General features: G+C 32.5%; 1 protein-coding gene across 1 annotated transcript; it reads right to left on the reverse strand.

Annotated features, from left to right (window-relative positions):
* Positions 1-23,557: 23,557 nt before the first annotated feature.
* LOC127074857 (WPP domain-interacting protein 1) lies at positions 23,558-26,139 on the reverse strand. The gene is made up of 2 exons (XM_051016255.1): positions 25,489-26,139; positions 23,558-24,565 (listed from the first exon to the last, which is right to left on the reverse strand). Exons 1-2 carry the CDS (start codon positions 25,868-25,870, stop codon positions 23,880-23,882), a joined length of 1,068 nt encoding a protein of 355 aa, XP_050872212.1. The 5' UTR covers positions 25,871-26,139; the 3' UTR covers positions 23,558-23,879.
* Between the last annotated feature and the right edge of the window lie 667 nt (positions 26,140-26,806).

Consider the following 26,806-nt stretch of genomic DNA (forward strand, 5'->3'; position numbering starts at 1 on the left):
TTTAATACAACAGGATATGTGTTAACCTATACACTACATGTGTCAACCTATAGCCAGAAAAAAAATTGCATAGGTCGACCTGTAGTTGCATGTGTCGACCGGTAATGTTATTTTTCACAAAAATTGATGTTTCATGCATGTTTGATGCATAAGACCTTTTCCATATTGTTTCAAAAAACTTTTATGCTTCTTAATGCTAAAATGCACATAGCGATTTAAGGGATACCGTCTAATATACATTAACGCTAAAGTATCCTAGTTTTGACATCATACAAAACACATCTAACGAAAGTTGCATTCACATACTCCCCATTTTTTATGATGGCAAAACTTGAAACGATGTGTTTGCAATGAAAAGCTCCCCCCCTTGAATATATGCACCCCACAACTTCATATTGCTTCTCCCTCACTGACAACATCAAAAAGAAACGAAGCAGACTATGAGAGGAATCTTAAATCACACGTAAACCAATGTAACACACATAGGAGATTTGCAAAGGTAAGAGCATCAATATGATAGCACTCACGTAGAATGATTTGCATATTGAAAAAGAATTCCTAAACATAAATAAAAGACAATAATGCAACAATAGAACATAATTGTCACAATTTATGTCCAATAATCACAACACAATCATGAAAAAATAAAGGATACAAAGTGAACACAAAACACTTGACATGTTACAAAAGAGACACGATTACGTGACATATGCCTTTGGTAAAAATATCGATAAGTTGATTTTTACTATCAACATGCTCAAAAATGACGTCACGTTTCTCAACATGATCGCCTATGAAGTGATGACGTATCTCAATATGCTTACTACAAGAATGTAGCATCAGGTTCTTAGTTAGGTTAATGGCACTAGTGTTGTCACACATAATTGGAATACGACTTAGTTTTATATCAAAATCAAGTAATTATTGTTTAAGCCACAAAAATTGAGCATAACAACTACCGACCACTATGTATTCCACCTCGGCAGTTGACAATGCAACTGAAACTTGTTTCTTGTTATGCCAACTAACTAAGGAATTTGAAAATATGTGACAAGTCCCACTAGTACTTTTCCTATCCAATTTGCAACTAAAAAATCGGAATCGGTGTAACCAACGAAGCTACAATCACTCCCTTTAGAATACTAAAGCCCATAATTCAAAGTACCATGAAGATACCAAAAAATATGTTTGACGGCTTTGAGATGAGATTCCTTAGGAGCAGATTGATATCGGGCATACATACATACACTAAACATGATATTTGGCCTAGATGCAGTGAGATATAGAAGAGAATTTATCATACCTATATATATATATATTCACTTCCACATCCTTCCATTTTTCGTTCCTTTCCAAGTTATCATTCGTAGCCATCGGAGTGTCAATCGACTTTGCAATACTTGGTTTGACAAACAGATATTCCTTCATTTAGTTATTTGATTTGAAGACCTATGAAGTAATTTAGCTCTCCCATAAGGATCATTTCAAACTCTCCCTGCATAAGCTTAAAAAATTCTTTGACAAGTTGCATATTAGTAGATCAAAAAATAATGTCATCAAAATATACTTGTACAAGAAGAGTATCATTTCCATGGTGCTTAATAAAAAGAGTAGTGTCAACCTTTCCCCTTAAGTACCCTTAATTTATCAAAAATTTGCTTAGTCGCTCATACCAAGCCCAAGGTGCTTGTTTGAGACCATAAAAAACGCATTTTAATTTAAAAACATGATTGGGATACTCGTGATTTTCAGAGGCGGGAAGTTGAGCAACATACACCTCTTCATTAATGTAACCATTTAGAAATGCACTTTTCACATCCATTTGAAATAATTTGAAATTCTTAGAGCAAGCAAAGGCAAGAAGAAGACGTATGGCCTCAAGTTGGGCGACTGGAGCACGAGTCTCCTCATATTCAATACCCTCCTCTTGGTTATACCTTTAAGTGACTAATCGGGCCTTATTTCAGGTTATCACTCCATCTTCGTCAAGCTTGTTCCTAAAAACTCATCTTATGGCTATTACTTGATGATGTTTTGGACGCAGGACAAGGTCCCAAACGTCATTCCTTTTAAATTTATTTAGCTCATCTTGCATTGCCATGAGCCAATGCTCATCAAGTAATGCATCTTTAGCATTTTTAGGCTTAACCTGTGACACAAAAGCAAAGTGATAACAAAAGTTACTTATCTTAGAGCGTGTTGTCACGCCTCTTATGATATCTTTAAGAATATTATCAACAGGGTGATTTTGGGATGTTCTCCAAGTCAAAGGAAGGTTGTCCACTGAAGTCGGACTCTCCTCCTTTTCCTTTTCGTGATCATCATTTTCTACTTTCTCATTTTCATTCGTTTGAGGTTGATCAATTCCTTCATCGACTTTATTGAGAATGTTATGCGAAGACACACATATATCATGAAAAGACATACCTTTTCCAACATTTTTTGGAAAAGACTCATCAAAATAAACATGAATGGACTCTTCAACAATAAGTAGCCTCTTGTTATAGATCCTATATGCCTTACTAGATTGTGTGTATCCGAGGAAAATACCGTCATTGACTTTAGCATCGAATTTACCTAGATTGTCCTTTCCATTGTTCAAAATAAAACATTTACATCCAAAGACATGAAGCTGAGAAACATTAGGTTTTCTACCTCTAAGTAATTCATGTGTGTTTTTTTTTAGAATATGATGTATCAATATCCTATTCAAAACAAAACATTTTGTGCTAATAGCATCATCTTATAAGTACTTTGGTAAATTACCTTCATTAAGCATCATCCTCGCTAACTCCTCTAAAACTCAATTTTTACGCTCCATGACCCCATTTTGTTGTGGAGTTCTATGAGCTGAGAAGTTATGTTTAATACCATGTTTCTCACAATACCTTTCAAAGAGAATATTTTCAACTCTCCTCCGTGATCACTTTGAATGGAAACAATTTTCAAATTCATTTTATTTTGGAAAAATCTAGCAAATTTTTCTTAAAAACCGGGTAGGTCTCATTTTTACTAGACAAAAACATAACCCAATAAAATCTAGAATAATCATCAACTATAACAAATCCATCTTAGTTTCCAGCTAAGCTTTTGGTCCTAGAAGGTCCAAAGAGGTCCATATGAAGAAGTTTGAGAGGTCTAGATGTTGAAATAACATTTTTTGATTTAAAATAAACCTTTGATTGATTCCCCATTTGACATGCTTCACATAGGTGGTCTTTTGTGAACTTTATTTTAGGAAGACCAATTACTAGATCCTTTGAGGTTACCTTGTTTAATAAGTCAAAGTTAATATGAGCTAAGCGTTTATGCCACAACCAAGAGTTTTCACTCATGGTAGCAAGGCACTTAGTACCAACAAAGGACACATTATCTAAATTCAGCATATAAGTATTATTTACTCTCAATCCCTCATCAAATTTGGGAAGATATATCGATTGACTTCATCATCGGGTTGCCAAAATCAAAAGGCTTTGAATCTATTTTGGTGGTGGTAGACAGATTGTCCAAGTACTCTCATTTTATTCCTTTGCGGCATCCATATACTACTAGGAGTATTGCCGAAGTATTTGGTAAGGAGGTAGTCAAACTCCATGGCATACCTCTTTCCATAGTGAGTGACAAGGATCCCATTTTTATGAACAGTTTTTGGAATGAGTTATTCAAATTGCAAGGAACTAGGCTGAAAATGAGTATCGCATATCACCCCGAATCGGATGGTCAGACAGAAGTGGTTAATAGGTGTTTGGAGACCTATTTGAGGTGTTTCATTGCGGATCAACCTAGGACATGGGTAACTTGTATTCACTGGGTCGAGTATTGGTTCAACACAACGTTTCATGCTACTACCGAGAGAACACCATTTAAGGTAGTTTATGGGAGGGCACCTCTAAAACTAATTCAATGGACTCAAGGAGAGACTATAGTAGAAGTTGTGCAAAGGGACTTGTTGGACAAAGACAAGGCTTTGAGACAATTAAGGAACCAATTGTTGAGAGCACAGGAGAAAATGAAAAGTCAAGCTGATAAGAAACACACTAACAGGAGTTTTACATGTGGGAGTGGGTGTTTGTCAAGCTTAAAGCTCATAGGCAACAGTCAGTAGTGACCAAAATTAATGCTAAATTAGTAGCAAGATACTACGGTCTTTATCCCATTATTGAGAAGATAGGAGTAGTGACATACAGACTAAAGCTGCCCGAGGGGTCCAGGGTGCACCCTCTTTTTCATGTATCATTACTGAAGAAAGTTGTGGGTCGTTATCATGAAGAGGATGAGTTACCGGATCTACTGGAGGAATATACTGAAGTGTATGAACTAGAGGCGATACTAGCTACTTGGAAGGTGAAAAAACAAGATGAAGAAATCAGACAAATTCTAGTACATTGGAAGGGCAAGACATTAGAAGAAGTAACTTGGGAGGATGAGATAATGATCAGAAGCCAATTTCCAAAGTTTGGCCTTGAGGACAAGGTCATTGCGGAAGGAGAGGATATTGATAGGCCCCAGTTAATTGAGAAAGAATTGCCACGTGAGCAGATGATGTACAAGGAACCAAGTGGACCCCAAGCTTGGAAAGTTTATTCTAGAAGGAAGGGTAAGAAGGGAATTGGTGGCTAGTTAGTTACAATACAGTGACGTGACTTGAGTGGGGAGAACACCTTGCATCCCATTTCCATTATATAAGGAATCAAAGATGAGAAATCAAATCTCACAAACCCAAAGTTTATTCTTGACTCTAGCAAATCCAAAACCCTTGATCAAATATTCATCAAGACACCAATAATGTCGCTTCAATTCAAATGTTGTTGCTACTTCCTTGCATGACCTCCTTGTCTCAAGCCTTTCACCCGACTGAATTAATTCCAAGCGCACACTTGTTGAACATAAGATTTGCCAACATGATCCACCATTTCGCTCTACTCTCTTGCACGACACACCTAGTACCAAGGCTTTCACTCGATCGAATCTGAATTGTGCAATCTTGTCCAAAACCTTCAAACCCTAAAGATCTTAAAGGAAAACTCCACCTCGGTTTTCTTATTTGAATCCTTCAAAGATCTCAACCCAATATTCTAAGTACAACAAACCTAATTAGACATTATAAATCATAAACTATATGACACCCAATCAAAAAATGATTATGTGTAGTATGATTGTGTATATGCATAGATTGAATTAAAGATGATGAGATGTTTTGAAATCCTGGATTTATGTAGGTTTTACTCACTCTAGAAACCTTACTAGAGAATGATGCATATATGAAGTATTTAGATGCATGGGTGATTTAGGACACGTGGAAATGCAAAGGACTTGAAAAAATATGAATTTTTGAAAAATCACATCAGATAGGTCGACCTATAAAAGTTATGTGTCGACCTGTTTGATGCATAGGTCGACCTGTTTAAAATCATGTGTTGACCTATGATTGTTACGCGGTCCCTATGTGTCGACCTGAAGACTCGGCACATGACACAGAGGCTACAGGCTTTAATACAGTAGCATACGTGTTAACTTATACACTACATGTGTCGACCTATAGCCAGGAAAAAAATTCCATAGGTCGACCTGTAGTTGCATGTGTTGACCTGTAATGTTATTTTTCACAAAAATTGATGTTTCATGCATGTTTGATGCATAAGACCTTTTCTACATTATTTCCAAAAACTTTTATGCTTCTTAATGCTAACATGCACATAGAGATTCAGATGATACCATCTAATATAGATTAACGCTAAAGTATCCTAGTTTTGACATCATACAAAACACATCTAACGGAAGTTGCATTCACATACTCCCCATTTTTTATGATGGCAAAACTTGAAACGATGTGTTTGTAATAAAAAGCTCCCCCTGAATATATGTGCCTCATAATTTCATATTGCTTCTCCCCCTTTGACAACATCAAAAAGAAACGAAGCAAGTTATGAGAAGAATCTTAAAACATGCATAATCCAATATAACGCACATAGGCGATTTGCAAAGGTAAGAGCATCAATATGATATCACTCACATAGAATGCTTTACATATTGAAAAAGAATTCCTAAACATAAATAAAAGATAATAATTCAACAATAGAACATAATTGTCACAACTTATGTCAAATAATCACAACACAATCATGAAAAATGAAGGATACAAAGTGAACACAAAATACTTGACATGTTACAAAAGCGACACGATTATGTGACATATGTCATTGGTAAAAATATCGACAAGTTGATATTTACTATCAACATGCTAAAAAACGACGTCACCTTTCTCAACATGATCGTGTAGGAAGTGATGACATATCTCAATATGCTTATTACGAGAATGTAGCATCGGGTTCTGAGTTAGGTTAATGGCACTTGTGTTGTCACACATAATTGGAATACGACTTAGTTTTATATCAAAATCAAGTAATTATTGTTTAAGCCAAAAAATTGAGCATAACACCTACCGACCACTATGTATTCCACCTCGGCAGTTGACACTGCAACTGAAACTTATTTCTTGTTATGCAACTAACTAAGGAATTTGAAAATATGTTACAAGTCCCACTAGTACTTTTCCTATCCGATTTGCAACTGAAAAATCAGAATTGGTGTAACTAACAAAGCTACAATCACTCCCTTTGGAATACCAAAGCCTATAATTTGAAGTACCGTGAACATACCTAAAAATACGTTTGACGACTTTTAGGTGAGATTCCTTAGGAGCGGATTGATATCGTGCATACATACATACACTAAACATGATATTTGGCCTAGATGCAGTGAGATATAGAAGAGAATCTATCATACCTATATATATATATTCACTTCCACATCCTTCCATTTTTCGTTCCTTTCCAAGTTATCATTCGTAGCCATCGGAGTGTCAATCGACTTTGCAATACTTGGTTTGACAAACAGATATTCCTTCATTTAGTTATTTGATTTGAAGACCTATGAAGTAATTTAGCTCTCCCATAAGGATCATTTCAAACTCTCCCTGCATAAGCTTAAAAAATTCTTTGACAAGTTGCATATTAGTAGATCAAAAAATAATGTCATCAAAATATACTTGTACAAGAAGAGTATCATTTCCATGGTGCTTAATAAAAAGAGTAGTGTCAACCTTTCCCCTTAAGTACCCTTAATTTATAAAAAATTTGCTTAGTCACTCATACCAAGCCCTAGGTGGTTGTTTGAGACCATACAAAACGCGTTTTAATTTAAAAACATGATTGGGATACTCGTGATTTTTAGAGGCGGGAGGTTGAGCAACATACACCTCTTCATTAATGTAACCATTTAGAAATGCACTTTTCATATCCATTTGAAATAATTTGAAATTCTTAGAGCAAGCAAAAGCAAGAAGAAGACGTATGGCCTTAAGTCGGACGACCGGAGCACGAGTCTCCTCATATTTAATACCCTCCTCTTGGTTATACCCTTGAGCGACTAACCGGGCCTTATTTCAGGTTATCACTCCATCTTCGTCAAGCTTGTTCCTAAAAACCCATCTTATGGCTAATACTTGATGATGTTTTGGACGCAGGACAAGGTCCCAAACGTCATTCATTTTAAATTTATTTAGCTCATCTTACATTGCCATGAGTCAATGCTCATCAAGTAATGCATCTTTAGCATTTTTAGCCTTAACCTGTGACACAAAAGCAAAGTGATAACAAAAGTTACTTATCTTATAGAATGTTGTCACGCCTCTTATGATATCTCTAAGAATATTATCAATAGGGTGATCTTTAGATGTTCTCTAAGTCAAAGGAAGGTTGTCCACTGAAGTCGGACTCTCCTCCTTTTCCTTTTCGTGATTATCATCTTTTACTTTCTCATTTTCATTCGTTTGAGGTTGATCAATTCCTTCATTGACTTCATTGAGAATGTTATGCGAAGACACACATACACAGATATATATATATATATATATATATATATATATATATATATATATATATATATATATATATATATATATATATATATATATATATATCATGAAAAGACATACCTTTCCCAATATTTTTTGGAAAAGACCCATCAAAAGAAACATGAACGGACTCTTCAACAATAAGTAGCCTCTTGTTATAGACCCTATATGCCTTACTCGATTGTGAGTATCCGAGGAAAACACCCTCATCGGCTTTAGCATCGAATTTACCTAGATTGTCCCTTCCATTCTTCAAAATAAAACATTTACATCCAAAGACATGAAGGTGAGAAACATTAGGTTTTCTACCTCTAAGTAATTCATTGGGGGGGGGGGGTGTGTTTAGAATATGATGTATCAATATCCTATTCAAAACATAACATTTTATGCTAATAGCATCAACCCATAAGTACTTTGGTAAATTACCTTCATTAAGCATCATCCTCACTAACTTCTCTAAAACTCCGTTTTTACGTTCCATAACCCCATTTTGTTGTGGAGTTCTATGAGCTGAAAAGTTATGCTTAATACCATGTTTCTCATAATACCTTTCAAAGAGAATATTTTCAACTCTCCTCCGTGATCACTTCGAATGGAAACAATTTTCAAATTCATTTTATTTTGGAACAATCTAGCAAATTGTTTAAAAATTGGGTAGGTCTCATTCTTACTAGACAAAAATATAACTCAATAAAATCTAGAATAATCATCAACTATAACAAAGCCATAATAGTTTCCAGCTATGCTTTTGGTCCTAGAAGGACCAAAGAGGTCCATATGAAGAAGTTTGAGAGGTCTAGATGTTGAAATAACATTTTTTGATTTAAAATAAACCTTTGTTTACTTCTCCATTTGACATGCTTCACATAGGTGGTCTTTTGTGAACTTTATTTTAGGAAGACCAATTACTAGATCCTTTGAGGTTACCTTGTTTAATAAGTCAAAGTTAATATGAGCTAAGCGTTTATGCCACAACCAAGAGTTTTCACTCATGGTAGCAAGGCACTTAGTATCAACAACGAACACATTATCTAAATTTAGCATATAAGTATTATTTACTCTCAAGCCCTTAAACAAAGAATTCTTCTTCTTATTATGCTCAACTAAACAACAAGTATTAGTGAAAGTGACTTTAAAATCCTTGTCACAAAGTTGGCTAATGCTAAGAAGGTTATGTTTAAGACCATCAACAAGCATTACATTGGAGATAGTAGTAGATGAGGGATTACCTACACTAACTTTTCCAATAATAGCTCCTTTGTCGTTATCTCCATAAGTGACGAACGAACCTCTTTTTCTTTGGCACAAAGTCAATGAAAAGCGACATGTCACCTATGATATGCCTTGAACATCCGCTATCAAGATGCCACGTCTTTTCGATATATTCAAGACATTCAACCTATAGAATTAAACAAAGGAAATATGTATCTAATTTTCATTGGATCCTTAGAAATGAGTGAAATCAAGGTTGTATTTAGGCAACCATTGAGAGAATCCTTTAAGAACTAACATCTTCCTAAATTTTCACTTTTTAGCGGTATGACCCTTTTTGCAATAATAATGACAAGATAGATAACAATGAGATATGCTTTTACCATTTGAATCCTTTTTGAAATTTTTATGCTTTTTGTATGAATGATTCAAAGATCTTTCATACTTAGAAGGATTAATAACAAATGCACTTTTAGGTTGTAAAGCTTTGTCTAATTTGGCTTGAAGATCATTTATCTCTTTTTGCTAATTATGACAAGATTCACAACCAAACCTAGAAGGTTCTTAACTGATATTCTTGTCATTTTGAATATCTATCATAGATCTCTTAATAGCTTTAAACTTCCGTTTGGATTCTAACATTTTATCTTCTAATTGCAAAAATATATTTTCATGTGAAGCAAATTTCTTAGAAGCATTTAATTCTTCTCTATAAAGATTGTTAAAAGCGTCTTGCAATTTAGAATAAGATAAATCACTAGTAAGCTCAAGTTTAGAATAACTTACTTGTTTCTTTTTCCTTCCACTTGCCATGAAACAAATCTGGATCAATTCTACACTTGAAGTTGAGCTTTCATCGCTTGAGGAATTACCTGCACTTTCGCAAGCTACATAAGCTCTTCTAGATTTACTAGACTTCTTGTGATGCCCTTTTTCTTTGTCTTTCTTAATCATAGAACATTCTGGTCTATAATGACCAATTTCACCATAATTATAACAAGAGTTTCTAAATTTACATTTCTTATTTTCACCATCTTTTGAAGACTTGGACTTCCTTCTAAATTTGGCTAAGTTTTCTTCGGAATGCTTGACTTTGTTCTTCCGAATATACCTTTGGTATCTCTTGACAAATAACCCAACATCATCATCATTGGAGTTCCTGTCATCCCTTTCTTCACACTCACTAGGCTCATTCTTTGAGGACTTAAAATTATAAGTCTTTAGAGCAATAGATTTATTTACCTCTTACTTGTCTATACCTTTCTCTTTCTTCATCATCTTTTCATGTTCTTTTTTGTTTTTCCAAGCAAGTGAGTTCTTGCTGATGTTCTTCCAATTTACCAAACAAATCAGTAAGATCAAGTGCTTTAAGACCATTCGCTACTTTAATTACAGTGACCTTGGGTTGTCATTCCTTGTTAAGAAATCTTAAAACCTTGTTAGTAGCAATGGTATTGGATATGGGATTACCTAGAGCATTAAATCTATTAATAATATGTTTGAATCTCTTTTGCATGTTGGCAATGGTTTCACCATGCTTCATACTAAAGAGTTCAAACTCTTGGTTTAAGGTGTTGATTCTAGCTTGTTTGACCTCATTAGTTCCATCATGGGCAACTTCTAATGCGTCTCACATATCTTTGGCAGTTTCACAATAAGAGACACGATAATACTCATCAACACCTAATGCGTATATGAGAACACTTTGTGCTTTCCAATCATGAGACCGCGACTTCTTATCATTATCATTCCATCGATTTTCCGGTTTTGGTACGATGACACTTTCATCATTGGTCATTATAATTTCATTAGGACCATTGATGATAACGTCCCATACACCCTTATCAACGAAGTTGATATGGATACGCATACAAGCTTTTCAATAGTCATAATTTTCATTGGTGAAAATATATGCTCTATTATACTCCCATTTAGGTTCGGAAGCCATTATCTAATAAGAAAATCTTAAGACCGGAAATAACGGGAGCTTATGATACCACTTGTTAAATGATATGTTTAGATCTAAAAGGGGGGGTGAATAGATCCCAAGTTAAAATTTATTCAAAAATTTGATTTAAAAAGATTTATGGCGCGGAAGCAACTTTCAAATATTTCCTGGATTCAAAATCGTCTAACCAAACCTACTATTGAAAAGCCTGGATATGTGTAAGAGTGACAATTGTATGATAATAATCCACAAGTTGATTAATCAACACTTCAAACACTAAATTGAATACTCTATTATAGTAACAGTCTATCTCCAATGATAAAAACACACAGAAAACTAGTTGGAACAATTTGTCGAACACTTTGCATGCGATGAACAAAGTTTGGATGTTTGTATAGTGTTTGTAGTTCTTATAAATCCAATCACTACCAAAAGATATGTGATTACTACAACAACACAAATTTCATGATAATTCAAAACTTATTATCCAAAAAATGTTGATTAAGAGATCAAAGTAATCGATAATCTGCAAACTGAAAAATAAAAAAGATAGATAGATAGATAGATAGATAGATAGATAGAGATAGAGATAGAGAGAGTACCAAAGGATTTGTTTAGGCAGTTCCCTAATCTACCTTGCTATGTATACGTCTGCCCTTAATTCGAATTCGAATTGAGATATTAATATAATAAATTTTACTTTGCAAATGTATGTATACAAGAGATGAGAAATAAAATCCCATAAACCCTAAGTTTGTTCTTGACTCCAGCACCTCCAAAACCCTTGATCAAAGATTGATCAAGACACCAACTGTTTCGCTTCAATTCACATGTTGTTGCTACTTCCTTGCACTACCTCATTATCTCAAGGCTTTCACTAGATTGGACTAATCCCAAGTGCATACTTGTTAAACCTAAGATTTGTCAACCCGATCCACCATTCCACGCTAATTCCTTATACGACACACCTAGTCCCAAGACTTTCACTCGATCAAATCTGAATTGCACTATCTTGTCCAAAACCTTCAAACCCTAAAGATCTTGAAGGAAAACCCACCGCAGTTTTCTTATTTGAATCCCTCAAAGATCACAATTAATATTCTCGGTACAACAAACATAATTGGATATTATCAATCCTAATCTAGATGACACCCAATCAAAAAGTGATTATATGTAGTTTGATTGTGTGTATGCATAAATTGAATTGAAGTTGATGAGATGCTTTAAAATCCTGGATTCATATAGGTTTTACTCACTCTAGAAATCTTACTAGAGAATGATGCATATATGAAGTATTTATATGCATGGGTGATTTATGGCAAAAGGAAATGCAAAAGACTTAAAAAATATGAATTTTTGAAAAGTTACATCGGATAGGTCGACCTATAAAAGTTATGTGTCAACCTGTTCGATGCATAAATCGACTTGTCTAAAGTCATGTGTCGACCTATGACTGTTATGCGCTCCCTATGTGTCGACCTGAAGACTCGGCATATGAGACAGAGGCTATAAGATTTAATACAATAACATACATGTCGACTTATAGATTGCATGTTTCAACCTATAGCCAGGAAAATGTTTCCATAGGTTGACATGTAGTTGCATGTGGTGACCTGTAATACTATTTTTCACAAAAAAAATGATGTTACATGCATGTTTGATGCATGAGACCTTTTCCACATTGTTTTCAAAAACTTGTATGCTTCCTAATGCTAAGATTCACATAGAGATTCAGAGAATACCGTCCAATATACATTAACCATAAAGTATCCTAATTTTGATATCATACAAAATACATTTAACGGAAATTGCACTCACATTATTTATTTGTGGTTGTGCAAGTCTTCAACTTTTTATCATCATAGTTTTTGGTTGTGTTTGTTTGCTTTGTAGATCTTTAACTTTTTCCTTCAAACAATATTTCAAAATTCATGTTTCTACAATTTTGATTTCAAAATTTTGACTTACTTGACAACATCGTACTACTTGACTCTTATATTTAATTTTAAAATTTAAAATTGAGAGACTCTTTATTGCATTCTCTCTCCACCTTATTGCAAAAGATATTTCAATCCTCGCACTCATTACTCTCTATTTTGAACAAAGAAAAAAGTGACTGCATCCTCGTTTTATATCATTAGGGAAACAACAAACAATTATCTTTGACAAAGGACTTGCTTCACATTTCTTTGAGCTTTTTATGGATTCATATGATATATTAAAAGCTATCATTTCCTTTTATTTGTTGTTGGCTAAATGAGTGAGATTTTATTATGATTTTTAATATATTTTATATTTTGGTTTTTCATATTTACATATAATTTTATTTTCTAAAATAATAATTACTTTTTTTTAGGATTTACGATACATTTAACAAAATCAATTAATATCATGATTTCAAGATGTCTTCTAAAAAATAGAGTTATGTTGTTCATAGTTGTCATTTAGGGATAAAAAAATTAGAATAATTTTAATATGTTTTTCTATAAAAAAGAATAATATGTTTACAGTATCTTTTAACTATTTTGACTTAATAAGATAAGGAATGGAGCTAGAAAAATTAGAATACGAGGGCAATATATATATATATATATATATATATATATATATATATATATATATATATATATATATATATATATATATATATATATATATATATATATATATATATATATATATATATATATTATGTGTTGGAATATTTTATAATTTAAATATTATTTAATTATTATATTCCAATAATTATTATGTGAGCATATATATTTTAATTATATTAGTTATTTATTCAATTAAAAGCCTTAGTTGATTAAGTGGTCAAATAAATTTAAAAAACTAATTAGATTTTTATTTAGTAATTAATTAATTAATTGGATATGGACTCAAATATGAGTGGAGGTCAGGATGACCCATTTCGGAATAATGGGAACCCTAATTGGTCATCACCTTATATATAGGATATAGTGTCCAATATACCGTAAACAAACCTATTATCTCTTCTCTAAAATCTGAAGAGTGTTTAAGACATTAGAAGTACCGAAGAACCATACAAGTCACTAGATGTTCGTTGTTTGTCTTTTAGTTTTCAGGATTAACGCCAACAAAAAAACATTTTCAATAGATCCATGTATTCCTACGATCTCTTCTCTCGCATACTAGCATGTCGTAGATCCTGTAATTATATACATGTTCGTATTATCTATTTTACTCCGCACTAAAGTATATGACATAATATGTAGAACATGTATATGTGATTAATTGTTATTGATTTAATTCTAACATGTGGTATCAGAGCAAGTCTACATGTTAAATTTATTGAGATTTGTCCATAAACTTCAATTTTTTTTTTGTGAATATGCGATTACAAAACATATATTTGAAATTCATGATTATGTGAATTTTATTTTTCAAGACATGAATTTTTTATCATAATATTTGAGGAGGTTTTCTTTTACTTATTAAATCATTGTGATAGTACGGAATTTATTATTGTATGTGTATTTATTTTGAAACAATTTGTATGGTTTAAGTTCTTTCATATAAATTAATATGTGTGCATGTTCTTTTATGTTCTTTCAAATAAAAAATTATACATATTCTGTATATAAATATTTTTTCATGGATGATTGCAACTGTTTGGTTCTTAATTGCATTATAATCTTAAATATTTGTTTTGATCATGATTTTGTATAAAATAAAAACCAAAGAAATATATTAGAAATTAAGTTTTTTTATTTGAAATTAAATATTTTATTGTGATATATATCACAAATTTTAGATTTGATCATATATAATTTGTTGTCATCAAATAAAGTTTTGAATTTGACTTGAAAATTATATTATAAAGTTTTAATTCACAATAATATCTTTATGTTTTTTTAAGAAAAGTATTTATTAAAATTTTGGTTTTCTTTAAAAGGGATTTTATTTAATATATATTATGCTAAATATATTTGGAATCATATATATGGTTATTATTGATGATTGAGAATCATAAAAATAATTTTTTAACAAAGATTTTTATTTTCAACATTTTATTTGTGGCAAGAGAGTATATATTTAGAAATATATATTTGTGTCAATTATTTGGGAAAAATAAATATTGAATTAAAATCTTATTTTTGTGATTTCATTCTTGGTTTTAAATTTATAAAAAAAGTTTTATTATTAAATCATTTTATTTGATTTTCAATTTATAAAAACTTCTAACTCTTTATTAAGACTCAAAAGTCACAGACTCTTTACCATAGTTTATGAATTTGTGTTTTTTCTAAATCTCAAATCTCAATCTAATTATAATCTCTCAATCTCTCTGGAAAAGCATAAGTGTTGACCGTCAGTTTAACAAGAAAATTGAAAAAACATAAGTGTCTACCTTAAGTGTCAAACAATGAATGAAACAAAAAGTTATATATATATGGTTATTACTTATTAGTCAAAAATCAAAATTTTCTTTTATAAAATGCTAATTTTCATGTTGATTTTCACTTTTCAGGATCAAGTTTGATTTGGTGTTCAAAGATTTTTGGAACAAATTGACCATAATTTAAATTGAAGGTTAAAAATCAACAGCAAATACTATTGTTTCATCTCTTTGATTACTTAAAATGTTGTCTAGAAAATAATTGTCTGGTCATCTAAAACGAAAAAGAAAGAAACTATTGAAATTGATAATAAATCTCAAAAGGGTGCTATTCATGATTTTTTTTTTGGAAAATACCCTATAATTTCTATTTCAAATGATGCAAATATAGGTAAATTGAACCTTGAAGCTAAGAGTTTAGAGAATGAACAACTAAATAAGATTGTTGAAGAGCAAAATATTTTGGTTGAAAACAATGAAAATGAAGAAGACGATGAAGGTTATAATAATGAAAATGAACATATCCATGTTTTTATTGATGAATAACCTAACGAGTATATTCTATTGAACATTTATGATCCAAGAACACGGAATAACCTTAACAATAACTTAAGAGATGAATGACTAAGAAATGATCCTAAAATAGACGTATTAATTGTGAATGATCCTAAAGATACTTCTGGTAGGCATTTCTCATCATCATGTTATATCCATTATTGTTCTAATGGAGAAGAGCAAGATAGAAATTGACGAGTTTACTCAAAAGAATTGGATAGAGTTTTTTTGTTTTTATTATAAGTTATTTGATACAAGTTGTAGAATGAATCGCTTAGCAAATGAAAGTTTTAATGATTGGAAACATAATTATGAAAGGCTTAAAGAACATGCATCAAGCGGTTCAAGCATGTCTTCATGAGTAAATGGGTTGAATTACAAATTAGATTTAAGAAAAATATAACAATTGATAATCATCTTCAAGAGCTTATAAGAAATGAAAAAAGGCATTGGAAGGATGTTTTACTTAGGATAGTTTTTGTTACTAGATATCTAGCTAAGCAAAATTTAGCATTTCATGAAAAAAAATGAGAGGATTAATGTGGAAAACAATGGAAACTTTATTTCTCTTGTTGAAATCATTGTTGAATGGGATCCTGTCATGCAAAAATATTTTGAACGTATTAAAAATAATGAAATTCATTATCATTGTCTTAGTCATAAGATTCAAAATGATTATTTGAGGAATTACAAAATGTATTGGAAACTCTTGGTTTAGATATTAATAATGTGAGAGGACAAAGATATGATAATGGATCAAACATGAAAGGTAAATATCAAGGTGTACAAAGAAAATTATTAGATGTTAACCTTAGATCATTATATACACCATGTGGTTGCCATAGATTTAACTTGATACTTTGTGATATTACAAATTCTTGTACTAAAGCTAAAGATTTTCTTGGAGTATTATAACATATTTATACTGTATTTTCTCATTCGACAAAATGTTAGAAAATTCTTAGAGACAATGTGAAAAGTTTAACTATTAAACCATTGTCACAAACACGTTGGAAAAGTCATGTGAGTAATGTATATGCAATTAAATCTCAAGCTTCAAATGTAAGAGAAATACTACTTCAACTAGCTGAACAAGATAATGATCCCAAAATTAAGAGTGAAGCTGAATCTTTAGCAACTCATGAAATTAGAAACTTTGAATTTTTAGTAACTATGATTATTTAGTTTGAATTGTTAACTGTTGTTAATGAAATTAGAAAAAGTTTGCAACAAAAAAAAAGACAAGCACATTGATGTGACTATAGAACTAGTAAAAAGTTTGATCAAGTATTTGAAAATATGTAGAGAATCTGAATTTATAAATGCTAAGGCAAGTTTTGAAAAGATTGGGAATGAAATGGAGATTGAATGTGTGTTATTCAAAAGCGTAAAATTCGTAGAAAACAACACTATGATGAAAAATCATCTTAACCTACACAACTGAATCTTGAGTCTATTGGAGAGTCTTTTCGAAATCACTATTTCTTATACATTGTAGATCAAATAATTGACTCACTTGATAGAAGATTTGAGCAGTATAACACATATGAAAATATTTTTGGATTCTTGTTTAGTATTGAAAGACTTAGATCATTATCTGACAGGGACTTGAAAGCATGTTGTAATCATCTTGAAACTTGTTTAAAACATGATGATTCTCTTGATCTTGATGGTTAAATTTTGAAAGTTATTATAGAAGTTTTAAAAGTTGAATCAAAATCAAGCTATATGATATTGAGTTCTTTAAAGACTTTTAATTGTTTTCCTAATACATGCATAACTTATAGAATAATATTGACTATTTCTATCAGTATTGCATCCGTTGAAAGAAGTTTTTCTAAATTAAAATTATTAAAATATTATTTAAGATCTACTATGTCACAAGATAAATTAAATAGTTTTGCGTTGATTTCAATTGAAAATATTTTTTTGAAGAACTTTGATTATGAACGAATTATTAATGATTTTGCAACAAAAAAATGCTAAAAGGATAATATTTTAATAATTTAAATGTTTGGTCAATTTTTTTTATCGGAAAAAATATCGGATCAAGAAGAAGAATAAGAAGAAAAAGAAGAAGAAGAAGAAGAAGTCTCTTTATAATGATTTATGTTTTGATGTAGTACAAACACCGATCAAATATCCATATTTGTATTCTTTTTGCACAATATCAAATAAAATGTATTTTTTATCCAACCATTTCTTTTATCCTTATGTATTTATTGTTAAAAAAATTATTGGGACACCACTATTTTGATTCGCCCAAGGCACCAAAATTCAAAGGACCGACCCTGATGGAGTATTTAGGTTTAGTCTCACCAGGTTCAACAAATCAAATGTGTATCATTTGGGAAGTCTGATTAACGTGAATGGAGTAAGTTTCTCGTACTCACCTGGTTTGGAAAGGACAAATGTGAGATGTTTAGCAAGGATGATCTAATCAGTATTGATGTTGTTACTAACAACATTGCATATACCATAGAAGGATGAGGCATCAATGGTTGTGGTTGTAGGGGAAACATGTAGGTGGGTGCATGTGATTTTGCAAAACTTGGATTGAAGTAAGGAAAACGGCGAGGTTAAAGAAGATAATAATGAATTTTTTCATCTTTTTACTCAATCGTTTCTCTAAACCTTGTAAGTATGAGAAGTAGTCTAAGAGGGGGTGAATCAAATTTGTTGGATTTTTCTTGATTTTATATAAAGTATCTATCTTTTAATTTTTCTAGAATTGAGTAATAAAGTTTATCTTGAAATTGAATGTAAAATACAGAAAATTAAAATCAAGAATGTAAAAGACACACAAGATTTATACTAGTTCCCCTTATTAATCAATAGTACATCCCGTCCTTCCACTCTTTGGAGGATTTTTTAATATGGTTTGATCTTTGTACGAGTATTCAACAAGACCTTCTTACAATTTTATAAACACAAACCCAAGAAATACCCTACTCTATTTACAATATCTTATCACCATAAACTCAGTGATCAAGATACAACAAACACTTTGAATAATTTTGCTATTTTCTTGAATCCAAGTTTAATCCTTTGATCTTATCTTTCACAATGTTACAATCCAAACTAATGTACTTCAAGTGCTTAGAATGATTAAAGAAACTTTTGAATGATTTGAAATTGATGCATAAAGTTTCAACTTAAATAATGATGAATACTTATAAAAGTTTGTTTGAATTGATATGAAAATATATTTTGGAAAGAGGTAAGATGTGTTTATGATGTATAAACACTTATATACATCCTAAAACACAACAATATATATCTCTTCAATATAAGAAAAAATCGTAAGAAGAGTGTTCATCCTATCATCCACCTGACTAGGGATAGTCTCCTCCATTATGGAAAATCCTATAAAATAGAAGAGTTAGAGGAAAAAAGATTTTGAAAGTAATCAACTATATGAACGACTATTTGCTTTGGTTCTATCAAAATATCATTTCCATTTTTTATGATGGTGATAGGTTTGAAAGTGTACTTGATCTTATAAATTATATGAAAGAAATTCGTATTATGACCCCCCTCCAAATGCCAATTAGTTTTGGATTTCTCTCTCCCAAAATTTTATTCCATATCTAGAGCTTTCGATAGAGCGACTTAATCCTCCAATTCGCGCATATTGAGAGCATCATATCCATCAATACATTGAATAAGAGATTGAATTTGGTCAAGAATTTTTCACTACTGCGGAAAAAACCTTTCACCACGGTTGGAAAAGGGATACCATCACGTTTGACCAACTATGGTGAAGTAGGATGCGGTTGTAAGTTTGTTGTTTTCAACCATGGGCGTGCAATCATTATGATAAACTATGTAGACTACTACATATCGCAACTGTTGACTTAACAATGGAGGATAAACAATGGAGGAGAAAGCCACCATTTGGTCAACGACATCAATGAGGGTTGAATTAACATTACTCCAGAAAAAGAGGCAAAGGGAGGGATGGGGTTTAATAGTGTATTAAAAAGGTTTAAAACTTAACTTGGAAAACAAATTGGCGGGGAAATTGGCATAACTCATCTTGAGTTCTGCAATAAAAATGAAGTCAGGGTTATGTAAGAGAATTACTCATTTTAGAGCTAACTTTTAAGGAGAATTAGTAAATCCTCTTATATTCCAAAAGAGGCTCTTTATAAGGAATATGGTTTGAGGCATGCTTGAGACCTTGTACCTTATTTTTTGTTGGATTTTGAAGTAATGGTCTTTTGTTTCTTCTTGAGTTTAGACACTGCCAAAGAGAAAACACCAGACTCAGGGATAACTTTCAGAGAATCTTCCTTTTCTACATTTTGCTAATGTTGGCCAATAATTTTTTATAAATCTTTTATCAAGAAGGGAGGGATCACATGTGCCATTAACTTTAACTATAGATGAATTAACAATGTTTTGAGAGGCTGTCAGGAACATATATAGTTGATAGTTTAAATCTTATGATGGGTGGGAAACAAAGTTAAGATTAGTTTTAGGAGGAGCTTGCTCAACCTCCATTTGAGGAACCATTAAAGGATGAACATTTCATCATCTTCATTCACAATATGAATTTGAATAGGCTGAGTATCAAGTTATTCAGGATAATTAACAATGGTATTATTCTATACATATTTGAATTTAAGATGTTTTGGATCAAGGACAAATCCAAGGAAATTTGTTGGCTGATGGGGGAGGCCGAGGACTGAGTCTCCCCAAATTTTTCTGAGCAGCTGAAAAAGACTTTGGGAAACCCAAAGAAGAGCACGAGCGATGGCGTCACTCAAAATTTGACTCATACATCCCATTAAACATCTCCCTTGAAAGAATCCTTATAGAATGTGTTAACACATAATTTAAATAGGCCAAAATAAAAAAAAAATGTATCTAGTCGGGGAATTTGCCTGAACTGATATATAAAAGTATTTTCGTCTTCATAAAAGCTATGACCATAATACCAAATATTACATTCGTTTCAATGACGCAATCGAAGGTCTTATCAATAAATGGCAACTATCTAAATATACTTAAGATTGTAAGAAGAGTAGGGAAGAATCTCTAAAGAAGAGACAATTCCCTAAGAAGGAAATCGGGGTTGTAACTAGGGGAAAAGGGTAAAGAAACATGTAGCTAAGATAGAGAAGAACGCAAAGGCAAAGGCTGGTACATATCCTCTATAACCGGGGAGCCCCCAAGTTAAGTGTGCCATCCACATGTACTATAAAGAGGAAGATTGTCGAGTTAATATCTATAAGCAAAAAGGAGAGAAACACCATAATCGCCAGTCTAGAAAGATTGATCCTTAGAATTCGAGATAGTGAGAAGGAGGAGGAATTTCAAACGAAATATGTTCTTTGGTAATAATGGTGACCATAGCCAATTTTGATGTCTCCCGAGTTCTGATCGACGGAGGAAGTTCTTGTAATATCATGTATGTCGACCTCTTTTAAAATATGAGATTAAAGAAATAAAATATGCTTCTATATGAACAGTCAAATCTACAATCCTTCCATGACATTGTGACCCGTCCTTGAGGATTATGTCGAAGTAAGTGTGAATAGTTTTGATTTTATGTCTCAATCTGCGTGGTAATAATCTAGACGATTGTCTACTTATTCGACATGATCTTTGGGGGTCTTTGTTTCTGTTGTAATCTCGCAGTTTGAGAGGTTTTTCCAAGGATCTCAGGATCTTTCCTTCTAGAATGCAAGCTCTTAGAGGATTCTTTTTTCTTTCGTAGAGCCAAAATGGCTTCTTCCTTTCTTTCTTTCCTCTCCGACCGATGGGCTTCTAGGGGTGTGACTTCCCTTTCTCCCCTTGGGACTAGGAGAATGTGTGTGTTGTCTACGTTCTCGACGACAAGATGGTTTTTGAGCTTTTCCCAATATTTCGTTGGTTCCATCATTTTTTGCGAAGCTACTTCTTCGACTATGTGGTTTTTGGGTGCGGAGTTCTGTAAACTCTCTTTTATCCTAGTGAGTTTGTCTTCCAAGACCCGAGAGTTTTGTTGTTGGATAATCCTGAACATGCAATTCAACAATTCATGAGCTGCCTCTGGTCTTAAATTGGCTTCCAGAAGTTGGAAAATAGGAAGTGTTTCACGTTTAATGGCTACGGGAGATGCATATGGTTGGACGGATGGTCTTCCTAATTGGAACTACAAGGCATTTACTACGAGTGGAGGAAGACGAAGAGCTCATTTGATCGCCTTTGGTCGCCTAATTGAAACTAGGAGGCATTTACTATGAATGGAGGAAGATGAAGAGCTTTTACCGTCTCTGGCTGCGTTGGGTTGGTTGCGGAGCAAGGTGAGTAGACATAGGACGATTTCCTGCGACTCAAATGGCTGCGGCGACTTGTCGTTGAGTGCCAGAACAAGTAGCTTTTGATAGTGTCATTTGCTGATGATTCTAGTGAGATAAATTCTCCTGCAAATTCAGTGAGATTGGCTTGGAATGTATATCTAAGATATGGAGAGACAAGACTTAAATTTGAGGTGAAAAGATCGTGATAATGGTACAAATCTGATATCGAATTCCATAGACGAGACGACGTCAATGTTCTACGTGAGAACAAGATGATGATTGGATAAGCTAAATTGGTCATCACGTTGCGGTTGATCTTCGATTCCAATACGGCGGGTGAAGCTAACTTGCAAGGTAACACTCGAACATTCAAGTTAGTGCATGAAATGAATAGTAAACTTTCAAATGAAAGTGAATCTACCTGAAAATGGCACACTAAATCTCATTTCATAGGAGAGTTTCTTTGTAACTAAAATATGAAAAGATAGCGTAGTGAGATGAGTCACGTATAAAGACTTAAAATTATCTTTATGTCTTTACAATACTAATGCTATGTCTTCCTAAGATGTTGGGCATATCGCCCTACTATGCCTTCGTGGCCTGCCCTTAACACTTTCATATCCAACTAATATGTTGGAAATTATTAAAGATTATATTAAAAAAAATGTAATTTTGTTTTGAAGCATATTTTCAATTAAGGATATGTTAAAAAGTTGTAATTTTGTTTTGAAGCATATTTTCAGTTAAGGATATAGTTAATGAATTTCTTATTGTTTTGTCCTTGGTGCTTAAAGAATATCATTTATTAGGACTTAAGTTTTTCTTTTTTGACGGGATTAGGACTTAGTTTTCTATTTAGCTCTTTTTTCTTTGTTTTTTTCTTCTCATATAACGAAATTGTTCTTTTTTTTGTTCGTCAAGTGTACTTCTCATTACAGAAAAATAGATGTACTAATAGTTAAATTACGTATTTGTTTTACGAAAATACAATATTTTACTATTAATTCATTCTTAAATAATAATAACCTAAATTGCCATGATACTTTCACTTTTTTCTTACGGCTCCTTTCGCTTATTTTATAGAGTAAACAAATTCCATATATTATGTATAAAAAAAAATCCATTGGAAAAAAGTTCCATATTTTTTAATAAATTGAAAAATTATAACAAGGTACACAAATTAGGCACTTCATTCATGGGCGTCTAAATTAAGTAATTTCTAAAAGCAAGTCATTTCTAAATTTTTTAATATAAATGTTTTTATTGAGCCAATATTACAAAGAATACACTGCTTTTATTGAGCCAATATTACAAAGAATACACTGTTTTTATTGAGCCAATATTACAAAGAATACACTGCTTTTATTGAGCCAATATTACAAAGAATACACTGCTTTTATTGAGCCAATATTACAAAGAATGAGTTACAGAAGTGCAAAAAATGGTATGAAAACAATATAGCACCTATCTCTAACAACCTAGAGAAAGAAAGGTCAATAATGTGGGATGACAATGAAAATTTACATCATGTGTATATCATGTATGAGTGAAGAAACTTCTGTGACTGTACAAAGAGAGCACAATTTTGCAGATTTATTATGTAGGCACAACCCCCTCAGAATTAGGCACTAACTTTGACACAAGCCAAAGAACCAACATTAACAACATGATGAGCTGAAAGAAAAAGTAACATGTCAGCTTGCATAATCTCCTCTGAATCATAAAAGGCTCCTCTGTTCTGTTTGGATCCTCATTACCTGCCACTTCAACCTTATTTAGAACCTGCACTTCACTGTCATGCATTGTTTCTTGTTTTTCTATTAAAGATGATGCAACCTTCAACTTTTGCATCATGTTTTTGATGGTCAGGTATTTGACCTCGGCTTCAATCTTTTGCCGAAAAAGACTCTCAAGCTCAGACTCCAGCTCTTTAAATTTTTGGTCTAATAAACATATGGTGCTAGTAGATTCTTCCTTAGGAATCTCTTCACAAATAAGGGCTAATTCAAGTTCAGCAATCCTGGAATCCTTAAGGGCAAGCTCACCCTGCAATTCTTCTAATTGCCTTTCCAAAATGTATAGTTTTTCTGTTAGGTGCAGTACCTGAAGCTTCATGAAACTTGATGAAATTTGTATACGAGAATGGCTAGATGAGCATGAGTCATGGAATCTTAGATCAGCAGAACTTGTTTCAACAACACTTGCTTCAGCAGCACTTCTAAACATGGTTGAGTCATCAGGTGAGAAAGATTCATTCCCAATCTCCCTGATTTTTTTAATTTCTGCAAGAAACACAAATTAGTTACTAAGAGCTCACAGAATACAATGAAACACACCACACCATTGAAGTTACTATTTTCAGCGGCCATAAATTTATTCTACATTTCTTTTCATAAAGCTTGTGAATCAATTACAACAATGATTAAAATCATCTTCAGCTCATTTTGGTTAGTTATTTTAGCATAAAATAACATTCATTTTAGATGAAATCCACTACTATCCTTCTAACAAAAACAGTCATGTTCCGACACCACTAGTAACAAGGAACAGCCTCTCTCCAACAAGACCTATTTTTTCACAATCAGAATCGTCTCACTAAAGGGCTTTCCAATATGCTATCACACTATTGTGCATCCAAACAGGGTTAAGCAGCTAGACATTAACCAGTGTTGTCCATGGTGGAGAGCCAAAAAACCCCACCATACAGGACGCTTTGTGGCACCGTTATAGTGTATTGTGGTGGAAAAATCCGCAATATTTACCATTGCGGCGAGTCCAAAAACCGCCACGTATATCCACCATAGCACCGCCATTGCGGATATTCAATAACACTGATATTAACTTGAATTCGATAATCAATCTTCCATGACATGTTCCTATAGCTACCGATATCATGCTCTGGAGAGTCATAATTTAAATTGTATATCAGTTACAATAAGGGTTTCATACAACAGCAACATGGGTCGCGCCATATCTGTTCTTTTTTCTGCCAAAACAACAAAACCGCAACGCAAATGCGACCACAACCGCGAAATCAAGAATCGCGACATGGCCGTGACGGCAGTGAATGTTATTCAAAATCTTGTTTCAATTCGCCTAAACTAAGCAACCAAATAACCTAGATACATAATATCTTCACATTATTATTCTATACAATTATTAATATCAAAAACCAAAGCTATCATGAGAATTGAGATATAGAAACCTTGTTGAAGATCTCTCTCCAAAACCTTAAGAGTATCAACAGACTCAGTCAAAGGATCCTCATCATCGTCATTTTCAGTCACGTGCTGAACCTCTGTGTCACGTGCATCACTATTCAAATCTTCATCACAACAATCATCACAGCTCTCTAATTCAGGCACACTCAAATCCCTAGAATCCGAATTGCAACTCCAATTGATTCTATTCCCTACAGATTCATCACCGTCGCTACCAGAATCACCTCGCTTAGAATTTGTCTTACATTTCTTTAACCTAACGCTTCTTCTTGATTGATTCGACGGCGAGGTTTCGGCGGTGCAGGAACCACCGTCGTCATTCTCAGTTCCGTTTTCTTGACGATTGTTTCCTTCGGAGTTAGCCATAACGAAAACTATAACGAACTCAGATCTTGATCGGAAAAAACGGTTTATTCAAGAAAGGAATGAATGTGGTGTGAGAGTTCAATTGAGCTGTAGAATGAGAATTGGAATTTTAATTTGGAAAGTAAAAGCGGTTTATTGTTTGTTGGCCAAGTTTTGGCGTCTCTTCTAATAATAACCTCCCGATTCACATTTCTTCTCCATTGGAGCTTAGTCACATTTGTGCAATTCACATCGCATATACCTTCTATTTACTTGTGTAATTTGTTCATTTTGACTCATCTACTTTTTAGTCTTGTAATCCAAAAATTAAAGTTTGAAGATTAATAAATGACTAAATTTAAGATGAGACATATGTTGCCCCATTAAAAATGGAAAACCCTAAACCTATGTAACTATTAAATTATTAAAATACTCATGAACACCAAATAACAAAAAGATATTAAAGGTAGTTCAATGTAAACTTTTTTTACACCATCATCCAATCGAATTATAACGTTCTATCATGTCATACCAGTATTTTAAAATTAAATATATTAGTAAAGGACCCGTGCGTTCGCACGAGTCGCGCAAGTGCAATAATTTATTTTAAAAAAATTAAAATATAATATATATTTTTGTTTATATATATATATATATATATATATATATATATATATGGTTGGATCAACGTACACAAATTTATTGCATAAGAGTTTTTTTTTAATGTAATGGATGTTAAATGATCAATAAATGGGTTCAAAAAATTTCCACAAATAACTTTTTCCAGTTTGGGACATAATAAAGTAAAACATTATTAATTTATAGTAATATAATTTGCTTAATTTTTTTGTATACTATATTAAGGAAATAATCAAAAAATATAATACAAAAATATTTTTACAATTTATTGATATATTGATATATAATAAACATTCCATTGTTAATGTTATGAATAAA

The sequence above is a fragment of the Lathyrus oleraceus genome, chromosome 4 (genome assembly GCF_024323335.1).
Source record: "Lathyrus oleraceus cultivar Zhongwan6 chromosome 4, CAAS_Psat_ZW6_1.0, whole genome shotgun sequence".
Taxonomy (NCBI): Eukaryota; Viridiplantae; Streptophyta; class Magnoliopsida; order Fabales; family Fabaceae; genus Lathyrus; species Lathyrus oleraceus.

Coding starts and splice junctions, on each gene's coding strand:
- LOC127074857 (XM_051016255.1), bottom strand. CDS start 25,870: ATGGCTAACTCCGAAGGAAACAATCGTCAAGAAAACGGAACTGAGAAT. Junction 24,566..25,488: donor GGAGAGAGATCTTCAACAAG/GTTTCTATATCT, acceptor TGTTTCTTGCAG/AAATTAAAAAAATCAGGGAG.